This window comes from Urocampus carinirostris, chromosome 11, assembly GCF_059441175.1.
Source record: "Urocampus carinirostris isolate Australia breed hairy pipefish chromosome 11, RoL_Ucar_1.0, whole genome shotgun sequence".
Lineage (NCBI taxonomy): Eukaryota > Metazoa > Chordata > Actinopteri > Syngnathiformes > Syngnathidae > Urocampus > Urocampus carinirostris.
In genome coordinates, this window is record NC_142359.1 from 41,160,565 (window position 1) to 41,179,064 (window position 18,500).

General features: G+C 41.7%; 1 protein-coding gene across 2 annotated transcripts in view; it reads left to right on the plus strand.

Annotated features, from left to right (window-relative positions):
- The window catches only part of lrig3 (leucine-rich repeats and immunoglobulin-like domains 3), a 50,609-nt gene extending 45,068 nt beyond the window's left edge, over positions 1-5,541 (plus strand). For both annotated transcript variants that reach the window (XM_088347680.1, XM_088347681.1), the window contains 5 exons: positions 139-615; positions 1,556-1,714; positions 1,788-1,928; positions 3,703-3,939; positions 4,810-5,541. In XM_088347680.1, the coding sequence (XP_088203806.1) occupies positions 139-615; positions 1,556-1,714; positions 1,788-1,928; positions 3,703-3,939; positions 4,810-5,048 (1,253 nt within the window). In that variant the 3' untranslated portion in view covers positions 5,049-5,541. The remainder of the gene's footprint in view (positions 1-138; positions 616-1,555; positions 1,715-1,787; positions 1,929-3,702; positions 3,940-4,809) is intronic.
- Positions 5,542-18,500: the final 12,959 nt, after the last annotated feature.

Sequence of the window (18,500 nt, forward strand, 5' to 3'; positions counted from 1 at the left end):
ACGTACCGGATATAATGTCACAAAAAAATGGAGGGGCAGAAACGTCAATTTCATAATCGCCAAAAACAAAATCACAAAATACACCTGAATTCATATTTTTGGTCCCACCCTTAGTTCCTCGTCACTTTTAATTTGCAGAAACGCCATCTTTCCTGCGGCCCCTGATGGACCGCATGGTAGCCAAAGGTGAGACGGCCGTCCTACAGTGCATCGCGGGAGGCAGCCCCGCTCCGAGACTCAACTGGACCAAAGACGACAGCCCCTTAGTGGTAACCGAAAGACATTTCTTCGCCGCTGCCAACCAACTCCTCATCATCGTGGATGCGGCTGAAGGCGATATGGGGAAGTACACCTGCGAGATGTCCAACGCTCTGGGCACCGAAAGGGGAAGCATCCGACTGTCCGTCTTACCCAACCCAAACTGCGACTCCGGGGCGAAAGGCGGAGTCGGGTTGGGGAGTTTTGCTGGAGCAAGCTTAGAAGAGGACGGCTGGACTACGGTGGGCATCGTGATTATAGCTGTGGTGTGCTGTGTTGTTGGCACTTCACTGGTTTGGGTGGTGATCATCTACCACACTCGAAGGAGGAATGAGGACTGCAGCGTCACAAACACAGGTGAGCAGTGTTTTCTAAAGAGAGAAGTTTTATTAGTTGCAGTGACCCTTCAAAAGAACAATATGCAACAGTGTAAAATAGACCTTAGATAATAGTTGAAAGATGTAACGATTAAATTTATACTGTAATCTATGGCTCTGGAACCTATAGTTCTTTTAATGAGTGCAGATCGGTCAGAGACAAAATTGGTTGCATGCGAATTTTCCCCATGTAGTTCCAAATTTGCATTACCAAAGTCTGTTGTAGTGCAAGGTAAGCCAAACCCACACCGAGTATATGGGCACATTTTTAATTATAAAGTCAATGTCACACCAAAAAAAACTCGTTTTGGCAGTCCATCGCTACGGAATCCTTTGTATAGTATCTCATTAAATAATCTATGAAGACACTTTATGAAGAAAAGCCACATATCTATTTTTAAATACCCTTAAGCTGCAGCAAAACACTTAGAGCAATTTGATTGCTTAAGCGATAGAGATGGGTGGACCTATGCAATGTGTTAAATAATAAGCTTATTTCTGGAGAACGGGTTTATCGGTTTTGTTGAATTTTGTCTCAAAATATATGGTGTGGCTCTCTTGATGGTTCATAAAATCGCTGAAAAAATGATAATGCCAGAGTCTGTGTTGCAAATCATTATGAATATACTACTTAAAATTTGACTCACTCCCGCAGTTACTTAAGAGTGCTGTGGCTCATTTTAGCCTGTCACTTTTGTTCTAAATAATGGTTTCAAAACAAGGTGCAGGCAAAATTCATGTCACAAAATACTGCAAACGAGGATACCAGCGTATTTACCTTCAGTGCACTTCCTGTCCTGTGTATATCTCCGCCCAGTTCTCTGGCTCAGCAACTCTAATTGCTCTAGGTGCTTTACTAAAGCTTCTGTGTCAAATGTTTATTTTGGGTTTGTGAATGAACAAATTTCCTTTCGCCACAGATGAGACCAATCTGCCGGCCGACATCCCAAGCTACCTCTCCTCTCAAGGCACGCTTGCCGATCGCCAAGATGTCTACATCCCATCTGAGAACGGAAGCAACCATCAATTTATAGCGTCATCCGTTAGCGGTTTCTACTTGCCGCCCAAAGACATGAATGGTACAAGACACTTCTTTTGTTTCAGATCAATGGAGGATTTTACGCGCTTCTTACAGATTTATCTCCTGTAAAGGCCTCTGTCAGGTGGACACAGGAAGCGAAGGCGAGATGGAAGCAGCGTCTATTGACCCTATTATATGTCATTACCAAGGTCCTATAAGTACACTGCTTCGTCGAGACTTGTACCCGGCTGAACTCCCTGAGGTCTATGCAGGTCCGACAGGTTTTCAATTGCACCACTTGGCCACAATGTGCTTCTGTAATAAAGAGATTACCAAAAAAACGTTTTTTTGTTTTTTTCAATTAGGCACAGAATGTGTAGTGTTCCTCCCCACATTCATGCAGATATGTTCCATAATATTCCACGTGACATGGATCTCAAGAAAATAAATCTCGAAGTAGACAGTTTGACCTCATATCCTCTAGAGCCGTGACGTCACCGGAAGACAACATAGACCACAGGTGCCAAACAGGCGGCCCGCGGGCCATATCAGGCCCGCTAAGGGATTGAATCCGGCCCGCGAGACAACACTCAGAGAAGCGCAAGAGAAAAACAAGCTACAGGTTGAAATATGTCAACTTGATGTTGCCAAAGCCAGGTGCCTCTCACAAAGACACTACTTGTATTTATTTTTCTCTCTCTTGTCTCCCTCTCTCTCTTCCACACCTTTTCTCCCACTTTCTGTCTCTGTCTCTTTCACTTTGTGACTCTTTTTGCTCTTTCTTTGTTGCTCTTTGTCTCTTTCTCTCTCTGTGTCTTTTTAACTTATTTTGCTCTAACTTCCTTTTTTTTCTTTTCTCTTTCTCTCTTCCTACCCTTTGCGCTTTCTTTTCTCTTTTCCCTCCTTCTGTCTTTCTATTTCTCATTGGATTCCATTCTTCCTCTCCCTTTCTTTCCCCCTCTCTCACGACTTCTCTTTTTATCTCTTGTTTGTCACGCTCTCTCTCTTTGTCCCGCCCTCTATCTTCTTTTCCCTCCCTCTTTGTCTTATTTCTTTATCTCTCTTTTTCTTTCTCTTTAATCAACTAGTCCAGCCCCCGACAGAATGTTTGTTCTATCGTGTGGCCCCCGTGTTAAAATGAGTTTGCCACCCCTGACATAGACCAAAACAATGGCGGCTGCTGTTGAAAAACAGACGTCGATTGTAGTTATTAGCGAATGCATTGCGCTCACTTAAGCCTGGAGTAATTGGAACTTTGCATATACCCTGTTGTTAGGGGACTTTTTTGTCAGTGCTTTGATAAACAAAAAGTACATTTAGCTGCCGTCGTATAAAGCATGCGTTTCTTTTTTGCCTTCGCCTCCTCTAAGTATGTGATTGTGACTTTTCATTTTGTGATTTTAGCTGTGTGTCTTGCAATTAAATATAATATTTTGGGGATATTTCCCCCGTTAGCTTGCGTGCTCCCGAAGGTTCCCAGGTTAGCCCTGTTAGCAGTCGGCTACCTGGCTAGGCTGCCATCCTAATTGTTTTTTCCCCGGCTGGGTTCGTGGTTAATCTCGCAATGGTTTTTGTTGTAGGCTCCTAGTTAGCTTAGTTTTTTGTTTGCCAGACTCCCATTTTAACAGCCGGCTAGTCTGCAGTGTCACGCCTGGTTTAGCTGCTGTTGGCTATGTGTGTGTTATTTTGCCTGTGTGGCTTTAGGCTGCTCATTTGTTGTACCATTGAGCACCCACCTGCGACACAAAGCCTAGGCATTCTCCACAAAAGCTACCAAAACTTTGCTTAAAACACTCAAAACCTTTTTAACTAATTAACATGTCAACCAATATAGTGACTGGCTTGCTAGGTTGCTGGTGCTCTTCACATGACGTCACAGCTCAGGAGGTCAAAAACGAGACAGACCCAAAATGCATTATCTACGAAAATAATTGGAATGTACCAATGACATAGACATTATGCAAAAAACATGTACTATTTTCTTAAATTTTGTATGTTTTACAATTTGAGTACCCCTTTAAATGAAATTTTCTCTCTGATCTTTAGGTTGTTCTATTGACCCAAGACCAGTTTTCACTGAGTCCTGCAGTGAAAGCCTTAGCAGGTCCAAAAGAAGAGATTATCCACTCTCAGAGCCGTCGGACCTTTGCTCTTCTATGATCCTGATGCAGCTTCCCAACACCAGCCTCCATCTTGGTCAGGATACTGCCCGAAGACAATCCACAGACGAGGCAGAAGCCACTAACTATGGCCGAATTCACGATTGTCCACCTCATTGCATGGGTATGTCTGTAGCTCACTACTAGAATTTTATCATGCCTTTGACTTATGAGGGTCAAACCGATTTTAGCTTGGGGGGCGCAAGGTAGAAAATCATTCTAACTTAGGCCGGACTAGTAAATTCAAAGCATAAAAAGTGTGTCTTAGCTGGAGGACCGGGGGTCTTTTCTGAGGCTTACTATTAAATTATGATTCATAGATGTAAGATTTGAAAATAAAACAATTGTTGAGGGTTTTTTTTTCATTATTTTTTTCCTTCACTCAAATATAATCTTTTTTCAGTGTTTATCAACTGGGATTTTTGGGATGGACGGGGAACAAAACAATTTTATTCATTTCCATTAGAGTTTATTTGACTCTGAGAAACTCAGGCAAACTGCAAAGTGACAAAAATAGCATACAAACACTAATTATATACACTTAATTGATAGATTTAATGTTTTAAAGATTCTGCTTTTTTTCTATGAAATTGTTTGCCTGAATATAAGCACTTAGCTGTTAGAATTAATATCTGTTATAGAAACAAGTTAAAGCTTGTTTACACCTTTGCAAAGACAACCAGGTGCTATTTTTTAATTTTGTGTTTTCCTTATTGCTTTATACGGCGAGTCCTTGACTCTCATTTCAAATAAAATATTGGGATTGGTTTCTGCAATGTTCTCTGGTCGATTAATGGTAGTCAGCAAATACAGCTACAATAGGTGTTTTGCAAGTGGTGCCTGGCTTAGGTGACATTCCGTGGACTTATTATAAACTGCACAATGTTGTTTGATTTTTCTCTTGTTTTCCTCTCCGCATTCTCGCAGGCCACATGAAATGCCCTCGGGCCTGCATATGACACAAGTGTTTGAACCGGTTCATTTTCTCCATCAGGAACATTCGGGAAGTCTCCCTTGAAGCCTCAGCAAGACTCCACATTCAGATACAGCTTACCTCAAGCAACGTGGAATAGGAATAACCTCCAGGAAAACCGGTACACTGCTCCCGACGCCGATTGGGACTATGAGGAGAATTTCATCAAGGATTCAGAATCAGAGCAGAGCCAAAGCGTTTATGAGCAGCCATTCGACAGCAACAGGACGGACCTTTCTCAGAGCAGAACAAGCTGTTAGCTCAGTGATTTACCAAAATGTTTTGGAATCATTTTTCTACCTCATTGAGTTGACACTTTTCAACTGAAAGACTCCTGAAATGTGCAACGAGTGAATGTAAAAGACGGCAAAAGAAGCCCCAATTAAATGAAATTTTCTTTTTGATCTTTAGGTTGTTCTATTGACCCAAGACCAGTTTTCACTGAGTCCTACAGTGAAAGCCTTAGCAGGTCCAAAAGAAGAGATTGTCCACTCTCAGAGCCCTCGGACCTTTGCTCTTCTATGATCCTGATGCAGCTTGTCCCGTTTCGTAAAACGATACATGACTAAGAACTTTTTTATGAAAATATTTTTTATTTTGTAAATTGTATACAAACAGATATATTTTGCTTACCATCTGTCATGTAGCAACCTTGCCATTTCAGTTATTCCACGCTTTTGTACTTTGAATGAAGCAATCATTTGCACATACATTAACAAAATAAAAACGGCTAAATGTGTGCTGCTGCATTTACTGGAGAGATTTCTGTAATAATTTCTCAATTTCCCCCTAAGTTCATTTTTAGGGGCTTTGCTCAGAAAATGCTGGTCATCTAGTAATCCCAAGAGCTAAGAAAAAATCCACAAGTTTGACAGCCGTCTCCATTTGGGCCCTGGTGCTGTGGAATGTGCTGCCCTCTGAGATTCGATCTGCAACCTCAGTAGAAGTTTTTAAATCTAGGCTTAAAACACACTTCTTTTCTATAGCGTATGAACGATCTACGTTTCATGTTAATGATGTCTGTGTATTGTTTGTTTATGCTCTTTCAACATCCATTGCATCCTGGTCATGGGAAGGGGATTACCTCATGTGCGGTCTCATCACAAAGTTTCTTAATTTCTTGATGCTGAGGTTTTTGAGTTTTCCTCGCCCTCATAGGTTTTACATCAGGGGATGGTGTAATAATAGTCTGGTCTGTACTGCCCTTTAAGACATCTTGAGATTAAGGGTTACACAAATACACATGACTCGACTACACTTCTTTGTGGTTGTTGGGAGTGTTGTTTGTGCAGACCTCCGTGAAAGATGGAGGTGTTTTAGATGTTTGCTCCCTGACAACAGTTAACTTGAAAACTACAGTAGACACCCAGGGTATGACATGAATCCATTGTGAGGATGGGGATCGCAAAGTGAATTTGCCTTATAGGAGGGATATAACCTATGTTAATGCCTAGCTATTGAGTTCCGAACCCTTGCTCCCCCTAATAAAACATTAAAATATCAAAATAGTCTACAGTACCGGTAACTAAGTACTGATAGTGAACCAATACAGTACAAAAATTCAGCATTGTATCACTGACTTGTAAAGTCTTTCCGAAGACACGAGTTTCTGAACTGAATGCGTATAAAGGCAGTGTGGAAAGTCAAGCATATTGTTTTTCGTAATGCCGTGATGCAATGCAATAGCAGATAAGCATTTAATACGAAAATGACCAATAGCAGATAGGCATCTTAGACACAACTCGTTTTATGCAAAATAATTCGTTGTTGATGTTGTTAAAAAAATGCCGCGAGGAAGGCCATAGAAACATTCCACACAGTAAAGTGAAAACATAAGGTGGGGACACAGCATCTTGGGGTTCTACTGTATTTTAATGTTGGGGTGGCACGCTTGAATAAAAAAAAATTACGCATGTTCAGTCAAATTTGTCTGACAAAGTACACGTTTTATTTGCCGCAAATAACCTTCCCTCCCCTATTGAAAGCGCTACATTGTTTGGGGCATGACTCTTGCTCTCTTGCTTATGTTACCACACAACAATAATGATTTAAAGTGGCCTAGCCCTCACCCACAGGGTTTATGCAAAATAGGGAGACTTTACGTTGGAATGAGGCTATGCGAACCACTCTGCTTGAATCCGTCCACTGATAACATTGTATTTACTAAAAACAATAACAAACATTCTTCATAGACAAGTCAAATATCCAAACAAGGTAACTTTAAATAAAAGTAAACAATTTCCCTTTGCAAAGTTCCACATGTGTTCATCTAGTCCAGGGGTGGAAACACGCGGCTCTTGGTCAATTAGAATGCGGCTCTTTGCCTCATCATATTTTCTATATATTGTGGCTCTTTGCCTCGTTTCATGGTTAGTTTTTCCCCCCTCTTAAAACACACTTGAATCCATCAGAGTTAATAACAAATAATATTTTGAAAAATAATTTGGCAGATTTGTTTTTATGCTACGTCGGACACATAACTGACTGCCAATCATCTGCGAAGGTTACGTCTAATGCCAGTGTAGTGCCTAAATCAGATTCCCCTGCAAAATCCTCCCCCCCTCGCGTGAAAGCGCATTCTGCTGCTCTTACGACAAAAGCGACCGTATCCTATAAAATAAGTTTAATAAACGCGTTATATAGACTACGATCACTTGTTTTAATTGGCTCGCTTTATTGTTTTAATAGACTTGTTATATAGAATACGATCGATTTTGTCGGAAGCGCAGCAGAGTACTTCAATTATGTTCACGCAAGGGGAGAGGATTTTGCAGGGGAGTCGCATTTAGGCACTACCATACCTGTCAACCTCCACAGCTCCATGCCCGTACAAACGGTCGTATTTTCCCTTACAAAATAATCTTACACCATATTTTTTGGGGGGAACGATGCATGATGGGAAATCCCCAGGCAGCAGACGCATGCGCACAGTAAAATCAAACCGCTCGCTTTGTTTGCGACGAAAAAAAACGATACAGAGATAGAGGCTACCACGGCGAACTCATTAGACTTGATTGATTTCCCGTTTCGTGATAGTCTGTGTTTACCGGATAGTACCCATAATTGACAAATTATCGTTTTTCCGTACAGATTTTCTTGTACGTCGTACATGTCTTAAAATGCATGATAAACGTACTTTGTACGGCAAAAACGTAAAGGTTGACAAGTATGCACTACACCGCGAATTTAAGTAAACATTTCATGATCATGCAGACTGTACCCCTCATGGTCAAAATGGCAAAATGCAAAGCGAAACGGAAATATGAAGATGAACACAGGGCATTTTAGGAAGAATGGGAAGATGCTTACATTTTTGTTGAACTGAAGGGCAAATCACTGTTTATTTTGCAGTACCACGATATCCCAATTCAAGACTTCTAATCTACAGCGTCATTTTAGCACAGCCCATGCTAATATCGACAGGGAATTCCCAAAAGGTACTGAACTACGCAAGCAAAAAATGGAACACCTTGAAAAGCCAGGTGAAAAGACAGTCTCAAATGTTTCAGCAATTGATTAAAGTGGCATGGAACATTGCTAAAACACCAAACAGCGAAGGCGAGTATTATTTATTAAGAATCAAGATTTAATGATAAAAAATCCCAACATTTTTTCATGCATTCAAATATTTTTTGTGTTTCACTTTGAATACAATTTCTTTGAACCATTTTATACGTGACATTTTTAGTTTGCCCAAGTGTAGTTTGGAAAAAAACACCTGACTGAACATGCTTGTGTGAATACTTTAATATTCCATTGTTTTACATTTTAAGAGTAATGTGTGCATCTGAAGTGTCTTCAGTAGTTGTGTGTGTCAGAAAGAGGAAGAGAATTTGATAGGGATAAAAAGTGTGTGTAGGTGTGTGTGTGGAGGGGGTATGTGACCTTCAGGGTAGTTGCTGTGTTAATGCTGGCTAAGGTGCATTTGATGTGTGTATTGAGGGTGGACGCTTTCCTTAAAATCAACACAATAACAATACTTGTTGTATTGTAAGGAGATGAGTATCTTATGGCAAATAATATGTTTTTAATTGTGTGTGTTTGTGTGTGTCTGTCATGGCAGGTCAGTGCGTGGTGTGGCTCTTTGACTCGCACAGTTAAAAATTTCGGCTCTTTGAGTCAAACTTGTTCGCAACCCCTGATTTAGTCACTAGACTCTATTGTATTTTTATCCTATTCACAGTTTGCGGATCCCTTAACCACACAGGTCATTGGGGCACCAATGAGGACGGAACTCCGGACAGCCTTCTCCACTGTTGATGGTCCTTGGCCTGTTCTTGGGTCGTGCCAAAGTTTGCACCAGTCCATTCTTCAATGTTGTCGTCGTAGTTATTTTTCAGCGTTCCACTCCTCCTGCCCCCTTGGACTGTGATCTTGTTACAGGTATCTAATAAAATAACCAAAAGTGCACACTCATCCACTACTCTTTCAACTAATAACCCCAAACTAACACATTTAGATAAAAGAGGTAAAATTACACACTCTGTATCAAAGAGGTGAAAGTAAACTGGCTAATTAGTGAACTCTTGTTTTTTCCTTTCCCTTTTCTCAATAAACTTCTTAAAACTCAAACAGAAAACATAACACGACTCCATGCCCTTACAAACTGTCATATTGTCCCTTACAAAATACAAAATAATCTTACACCATATACTTTTTTTCAAACGTGTTTATTTATGTAGTTTAACATGTTATATTGTACATGTGTTTCGTTGTATCATAATATTGTTAATTAACAGTTTGTTGTGAGATACTGAGTTGCTCGATATGAATGAGGTTTATTATTAAAAAAGTTAAAAAATTAAGTAGCTTGGACGTTCACTGAAGAAGGAAAAAATACATGCAAATATAATTGGCTACAGTGTTATTGTTACTGTACAGTGACTTGTTTACCTGACTGCCCATTTTGCACATCTGGTTAGCTGCTACTCTTACACTCTTTGCACTATTGTATAATACTATACATAGCCATAATTATTTAGTATATTATTAGTACTTCAATACTCCAACTCAATACAACATTTTAATTATATCTGTACATTCAAGGAAACTGTGCGGGTCAGATGTATCGACATTTTGTTCTGTATACACATGTACTAGAATGACAATAAAGTATATCTGAATCTGAAATTAAGTAGAATAATGCATTTTCTTATTCAAATTATGAATTCATTTTCTGCATTAAATTATTGTTGGTAATATACTGATTAAAGGGATAACCACAAACCTGTCTTTTTTCATTTTCTCCTTTTTAACTTCCTTTTTTCTTAACTTCTTTATACAACATAATAATTCGTAATATAATGCATCAAAGCAAGTGAGCCGCTCTCTTTAATGAGTTGAGCCGAAAAAGCCGGTTCTCTAAAAATAGACGGACTTCTTTTCACTACACAACTACCACGGAATGATGCATGATGGGAAATCCCTAGGCGGCAGACGCATACGTACAGTAGCATCAAACCGCTCGTTTCGTTTGCAACGGGAAAAAAAAAGATACCGAGATAGAGGCTACCGCGGCGAACTCGTTTGACTTGATTGATTTGCCGTTTCGTGATAGTCGGTGTATACCGGATGGTAGCCATAATTGACAAATTTGCGATTTTCCATACGGATTTTCTTGTACGTTGTACGTGTCTTAAAATGCATAATAAACGTACTTTGTATGGCAAAAACGTACAGGTTGACAGGTATGTATGAGGGTATCACACTCATCTGGTGGCCTCTGTGATTCATTATTTCAGCCTCCCCACTTTCTTTGGAAAAAAAGGTGTGCTTTGCACGTGCTCTAGGAAATAGTATTTCATCTCCTTTGCTTTTGAATCCAGTTTCTGTCTTCTCTGTATGTGTTTGGATTCGGACAGTTAGAATGAAAATGTGTACAAGATGTACTGCTGCATGTCTCATCTAGCTCATTCGAGTTTGTTATAGTGATGCTGACCTTTCTGGGTTGTGTCCTTTAAGGTTTCCCCCACTGTAAAAGAATGAGATAAGTTTGTCCGGAGTCTTGCCAGTGCTTTGGGAAGGCAACATGGTGTATAAATCGTGTTCGCATCAACAAACTGAGCTGAGTTTCAAGCAATGTTCCTTCTAATCACAGGTCTGAGCAATCACAAAAGGTCTGTGAGCTTCGCATGGAATAACTGTGAGCAACATCAATCATTAGCAAACATGTCCAAAATTTGACATACATTCAAGTTACATTTTGGTAAATTAATAATGTTGAATTATTTTTTCACGACACCTTTTACATGAGATTTCCACTTTTAAAAAAACTGTCTTTTGTTACATAATAAACATTTTGTAGATTTATTTAGTTGGTTGTAGCATACAGAACTGTATATAATCACATATATTAGTAGAAGTACAATGTTCGCAAAAAGATTTACTTAATATATTTGCAAATTATTTGAATGTAACAGCAAATTTTTCAGGAACCTATAACCCAAAATAAAGAGAATGTAATTCATGTAAATGTGAACTTTCAAACTTGTGACGTTTGCCTTACACCAGAGAAGCAAAAAAGTTGGTGGATAAACAGGGCCGTTACCAGGTGGGAGGGCAGGGGCGGTCAGTTCCGACACACAGACGAGGTCTGCCCACCTAAGGAAAAGTGGATATAGAACCAACGGCAGTCAGGGCAGGGCATATGCGATCCCATTCATATAATATTGTGTATATAAGTATACCCTAGTATGGACTCTCCTGTACCCTACAGCACACAGTGTGAGCGTCAGTCCCCACGAGGGAGCAGCCCATCCCAGAATATCATTCACAGTGATGGGAATTATGTATCCGTTTGCAGCTCTTTAGGCTTGGCTGACTAAAAATAGTCGGCTCTTTCAGCTCCCAAGGGCTCTTAAGATTGTTTTGATTGCTTTAATCTGTATATTACCAATTTTTGTGTAAAATTATGCACAAAATCAACTAGAAAGGCAAAAAAAAACTCTTAAAAAGACAACAATAAAAAAAGAAAAAAAAGAATAAAATGAAATAAAAAGTAAAGAAGAGAGATAAAAAGGAGAACAAAATAAACCAATAAAAGTAAAAAGCTAGAAAAAAAATGAAACAACAAAGCAGGAAATAGATAAAAAAGGGAAAGGCAAACAAAGATAAGCTAGGAAACACTAAACAAAAGAAAAAATTAAAGGGGGAAATACAGAGTGGAAAAAAGAAACCAAGAAAAACTAAAACAAAAAGGGAATTGGCGAACGAAAAAAACAAAAGCGAGAAAAATGAAGTAAAAAGCTAAAAATATGCACTATAATCCTGGCCGAATTTTCCAGGAAATAAATTTTGCCATTTCAAGCCCTGGTTCTGGGCAGTACACAATTGTGCATGCGTGCAGTTTAGACGGAACATGGGTTTCAGGTTTCAGATTTGGTACCAAAACATAGACATGGAAACCCCTTCAAAGGGAGCAGAGCTAGTATTCAACGTTAAAACAATTACACAACAAAATTGAAAGGGAACCAAATAGTAGAGATTTTGATTATTAAAAAACAAACAACTGTGTTGTTGGGCCCAGTCCGAATTGAGTTATAGCGTTATTAAAAAGTAATTTGTGTTGAATCAGTACAAGTCTGGCCCCAGTAATAGATTTTCTGCATGTATGTATGGCTGTGAGCAATTTCATTCCCTTTCACAGAGTATGTGATTTCCTCTGGTGTTTGATTATGCGGCAACAGAAACAAGGCAGGAAGTTGAGCAGTGACATATCGGCACGTTTCACCATGTCCAGGGTAACCCCCCTCAAGCCAGGACGTTATTGTAGCATGTTCTCATGGCCGGACGTTGAATTTCTGCAGCTAATTTCTCTTGATTATTTCCAGATGTGATGACACACAGGCAAATGTTTACGATATCAAATAGCTACAGGTGTAACAGAGTTGAAATTTGATTGTTTTGAATGTTTTTTTGAATTCTCACAAAATCTGTGTTTTTGTTGTATTATTGTTAATATTCAGGTACCTCATTCAGTTGTTAAGTCATGGGCGTCTGCGACTGTTTTTTTCGTTTGGCACTTTATGGGCTTCAGCGCTTGCCGTAGCTTAAGTGAGTTTGTAAGCGTTGAAGATAATTGCAGTCGTGAACAGAGGCCCCTGACTTTTGTATTGTTTTGTTTATTGAATGCAGGCAATAAACCCAGAGATTGTGAAACCTTGTGTCGTGCATGAAAGGGTCGCTACACTGGTGCCGTGACTACACAACTGGATCATTTTGATCAGCCTCTGAGCAGATCCCGGCGTTGCTGCATGTTCTTCTTGTGTCCACTAGAGGGTACTGTTGCACTGCATTGGCGCTTTGATTTCGTTTTATGTATTTGTGCCACTGTGCATTTGCTATCAATACGTAAATTATTAGTTCATTTCTGGTTTTTATTTTATCCCTTTTTTATTTTCAATTCTTTGTATTACTGAAAGTATAATGGCTGAAGGATATAGTAGTCAAAATGGCGATTTTCAGGGCTTTTCTATTGGCAGGGGTGTTCATTTTAATGGTTTGAATGCAAACACACTTACTAATGGGTATGGAAGTGAAGGTGTAGGTGGTCTCCAAGAACATGTTAGTGATGGGAGGGACAGGGGGCGTGGTATGAGCCCAAACTGGTCTCCAGGTGAACAGTTCTTGAGGGAGAGTGCACAGACTTCAACCCCAATGAGTGATAACATTGCCCTGCAACACCTGACAGACATGGTAGGCCGAATTGGAGAGCAGATAGGCAACTCAGTATTGGCTAGTCTGCTCTCTTCTGGTTTCATTGATCGCACACATGCACATGACACACCAATGACTGGCAAAGCAGCGACTGCTATGACTAAAGACGACCCCAGACCACATAACACAACGCAGGTAAACACTACACCGGTAATTGTCCATGTCAAGACTGAACGTGAAATTGTGACTTTCAGGGGAAATGGTTCTGACAAGTTTTCAATTCAAGAATGGATCACCATGACTAAAGCCCAGCTTCGGAAACAGTCTTATACAACAGCTGAAAAAGCAGATGAGATACTAAGCAGGCTTTTAGGGAGGGCAAGAGACGTTGTCAGAGTAGCTCTCAGGAGTGATGAGGCACTTGATGTGAGGCAAGACCCAGATATCATTTATGACATTCTAATACGATACTTTAGTCATTCCTCGTCAACTCTCCCGTTGCAAGATTTTTACACCACGCTACCCACGCCAAAGGAAAATCCAGTTGACTACTGGATCAGACTAAACAAAGCAGCAGACACTGCTGATGAGGGTTTGCGTCGCTTGGGCAGAAAAATGGAAAACCTTGGTGGGGAAGTGGCACAAATGTTTGCAAAGTACTGTCCTGATCCACAGCTATCAAACATTTTCAGATGCAAGCCTGTTAATGAGTGGACTTCTAAGGACGTTCAACTCAGGATAGATGAGTATCAAAGGGAATCAGGGGCGTCAACTAGGTCTTGCAGTGTCCCTCCACTGAAGAATTACCCGACTGCAGTGCTTGACAGTGAATCTTCTTGTTGTTCCTACTCTGGCTCTATAGAGACGGGTCTCCAGTCCATTTGTCCCCACCATGTTAACCCCGATCCATATACAGATTTTTCGTGTGTTCGACAGCATGCCCAGCGCCCACAGCATGTCTCACCGCCTGTCCGTGTCCCATCACAACATGTCCCACCACAGCATGTCCCACCACAGCATGTCCCACAGCCTGCTCAGAAAGATGACAGTGATGTCCTTGGCCGAATGATGAGCATGCTAGAGAGAGTTTTGTCTAGAGTGGAGCCACGCAATCCTGAGCGTATTCAGAGGCGCCTAAGTCCTTTCAACTCCCCTCCATGTAAGGTGTGTGGTGGCGCTGATCACTCCACTTTATATCATTGCAAATTGAATAATCTGTGTTTCAAGTGCCTAGCCCCTGGTCACTCTAAGCAGCATTGCCCCGACAAAGTTTCTCCCCAAATCAGTTCAGTTTCGGGAAACTAGCTGACCTGTATTCAGAGGGAGGCCGTACAGGTCAAAATGAGTTCTCCCACCCATTTGATCTCAATTTCAATTCAGTTTTTAATTCTGACACGTTCACACAATCTCAGTTGCCTAATATTGTTTATCAAAACACACATACTGTAGGGGGCAGCGATAGTTTGTTTTATGTACCAGTTAGAGTGGGGAGCAGTATGACTTTGGGGGGGATGTTGGATAGTGGCTCCATGGCCTGTACCATGAGTGAGACTGCTCTGTGTAAGATGCTCTCTGTTGGAGCAGTACGTACAGAAGACGAATTTTCCACCAACGTGACACTCATTGGTGTTGGGGGTCGACGAGTGTGCCCAAAGTCAGCTTTCAACATCCATATGGAAATCAATAACTGTAAAATGATTGTGCCAACAATTGTTGTTGAGGGGCAACCTGATGACCTAATCATTGGAACTAATGTTATCAGAAACATATTGCATGAGTCAAAGAAGTTTAGTGCGTACTGGACAGCAATCTCTGCTCCATCATCCACTAATGCTGAAACGGAGCAATTTCTTTCAATGCTAGCTGGCTTGCATAGATGGAGTGGTGGTGAAATGCCCGAGAAGATAGGCACAGTGCTTTGCAATTCAGCCACATGCCTTGAGCCTGGCCGTGAGTACCTCTTGTGGGGGAAGCTATCAAAAACTGCAAAAGTATCTCCTGGGAGTGCAGCGATGACAGAACCTACGTCGGCACGATCAGCCCCCAAGGGTCTAATGGTTGCCAGAATCGTCACACCTCTGTGGGCAGATGGATGGGTTCCACTGAAGGTCATGAATGTTACAGAATATCCGCTGTTTTTGAGACGCAATGCAAAGCTGGCTGATTTTGTGCCTTGTGTTGCTTTGGAGGATTTAGACCTGGTCAGTGGTCATCAGAGTACTTCCATTGTGCAATTGCCCCCTGTCTGCTCTGATGTAAGTAATGCTGAGGAGAAGCTACAGTCTATTGGCCTGGGTGAACTAGATGTTGGCTGTTGTGATGCATCGTCTGAGTGTAAAGACAAGTTGTCAGAGCTGATCATTCACTACCAAGACATCTTCTCGCGTAATCACCTTGACTGCGGAAAGGCGAAGGACTTTGTTCACAGAATCCATCTGGTTGACCAAAAGCCGTTCAGACTCCCTTTCAGACGTGTGCCACCGAGTCAGTATCAAAAATTACGCCAAGTCTTGAATGAAATGGAAGAGAAAGAGATCATTCGAAAGTCGACAAGTGAATATGCTTCACCTTTAGTTCTCATCTGGAAGAAGAATGGTGATATGCGTGTGTGCACTGACTTTAGGTGGTTGAACAAGAGGACTCTGAAAGACGCTCATCCTCTGCCACATCAGGCTGATTGCTTAGCAACACTTGGTGGCAACTCCTTCTTCAGTACAATGGACTTGACGTCTGGGTTTTACAACATGCCTTTACACGAAGATGGTAGGAAGTACTCAGCGTTCACTACGCCTATGGGGCTTTATGAGTACAACAGGTTGCCACAGGGGCTCTGTAATAGCCCAGGGAGTTTCATGAGGATGATGACTTCCATTTTCGGGGACCAAAACTATTTAAGTCTGCTATGCTACTTGGACGACATTTTAGTTTTTGCCCCTGATGAAAGTTCTGCACTCAGACGTCTTGAAATGGTGTTCAGCAGACTCTGTGCCCACAATCTGAAACTGGCCCCCAGGAAATGTCACTTTTTAAGGAAATCTGTAAAATTCTTGGGCCACATTATTGATGAACATGGAGTGTCAACCGATCCAGAAAAAGTTGAAAGTATAAGCAAAATGACTGTGGCGGACTTGATGGAGTCGGATGGAGCGACACCTTCTGAGAAACGTGTACGGTCTTTCTTGGGCATGTTACATTTTTATCAACACTTCATTCCGGGGTATTCAACACTCGCAAAGCCCTTGTTTTATCTGCTGGCTGGCCAGAAACAGAAGAAAGGCAGAAAGCCCAAATGCACTGTAGTGGGCCGCAAACTGAAATCAGGTGACTGGACTGCTGACCACGACCAGGCATTTACAGACCTCAAAAAGGCCCTTATCCATTCTGTGGTTTTGGCTCATCCAGACTTTAGTCGTCCATTTTTGCTGTCGACTGACGCCTCACTGGATGGCCTTGGAGCCGTTTTGTCCCAGGTACGTGAAGGTGACACAGTGGCTAGGCCAATTGCGTTCGCTAGCAAGTCTTTGACCCGGTCACAGAAGAACTACCCAGCTCACCGTTTGGAATTTCTTGCACTGAAGTGGGCTGTGTGTGAGAAGTTTAGCCATTGGTTGAAAGGCCATGAGTTTACCGTCTGGACTGACAATAATCCACTTACACACATTATGACTAAACCCAAATTGGACTGTTGTGAGCAAAGATGGGTGTCAAAGCTGGCCAGTTACAATTTTGAAATCAAATATGTGCCTGGTCCCAAAAACACGGTTGCTGACGCTCTCAGCCGTGTCCCTTTTTGTCAGAATGTTGGCCACAGACTAGTCAGTGAACCTCTTCATGATCTCACTGCGGAAGCTGCGGTTTTGTCTGATACAGCCGTCCAACAGACTCTCAGAGACTCTACAGATCAGCCTGTCATGGCAGAGAAGCTGTCCCATTCTATAGCTACAAATGTCCAGTCATTACTCGTGTCGGCCCAGACTGTATCCAATCAAGAAGTTGCTGCTGTTGTCCAGTCACACACTGAATGGGCCTCTGGTGCGAGAACTCGTGCAGCTCAACTGATAAGCCACATGCCCCACCTTATTCCAGATACACTACCCAGTCTGCCTGCCTTCTCTATGGATGACCTGCGAGAGGCTCAGTCCAGGGACAGAGTTTTGTCTCGTCTTCGGTTTTATGTGGAACGGTCTCGAAGACCGTCTAGAAGTGAAAGGGCACACGAGACAAGTCAAGTTCTGGGCCTCCTGAAGCACTGGGAGAAGTTTGTTCTGAGTGATGATGTTTTGTACAGAGTATCCCGTAATCAGATTTCAAATGCAAAACGCCATCAGTTAGTGGTCCCTGATTGCCTGAAGGCCGAAGTTTTAAAAGGGGTGCACGACAGTGCGGGCCATCAAGGCCAGTCAAGAACCCTGAGCATCGCCAGACAGAGATTCTTTTGGTTGCATATGGACAGAGATGTGAGGATGCATGTTCGTCAATGTCAGCGTTGCATAGTCAGCAAAGTCACTGAGCCTGCAGGGAGGGCCCCTCTGAAAAGCATTGCCACTTCCCGCCCATTGCAACTTGTTTGTATTGATTTCTGGTCCGCTGAAGATTCACACAACAAATCTGTTGACGTATTAGTGATAACAGACCATTTCACCAGATTGGCACAAGCTTTTCCATGTAGAGACCAGTCAGCCAGGCAAGTAGCTAAAGTTCTATGGGAAAAGTATTTTTGTGTTTATGGCTTTCCGGAGAGGATCCACAGTGATCAAGGCCCAAGCTTTGAGAGCAATTTGGTTGCAGAACTTTTACAATTATCTGGGGTGCGTAAGTCACATACTACCCCGTACCATCCGATGGGAAATGGAAGTGTTGAGCGTTTTAATCGTACTTTGGGCAATATGATCAGAGCTCTGCCTCCTGAATCAAAGCAGGACTGGCCAAGACGTTTACAAACACTCACATTCATGTACAATCGCACTGCTCATGAAACTACTAGATATGCACCATTTTACTTGATGTTTGGGAGAGTTCCTCGCCTCCCAGTCGACACTCTGTTTGGGAACATTTTG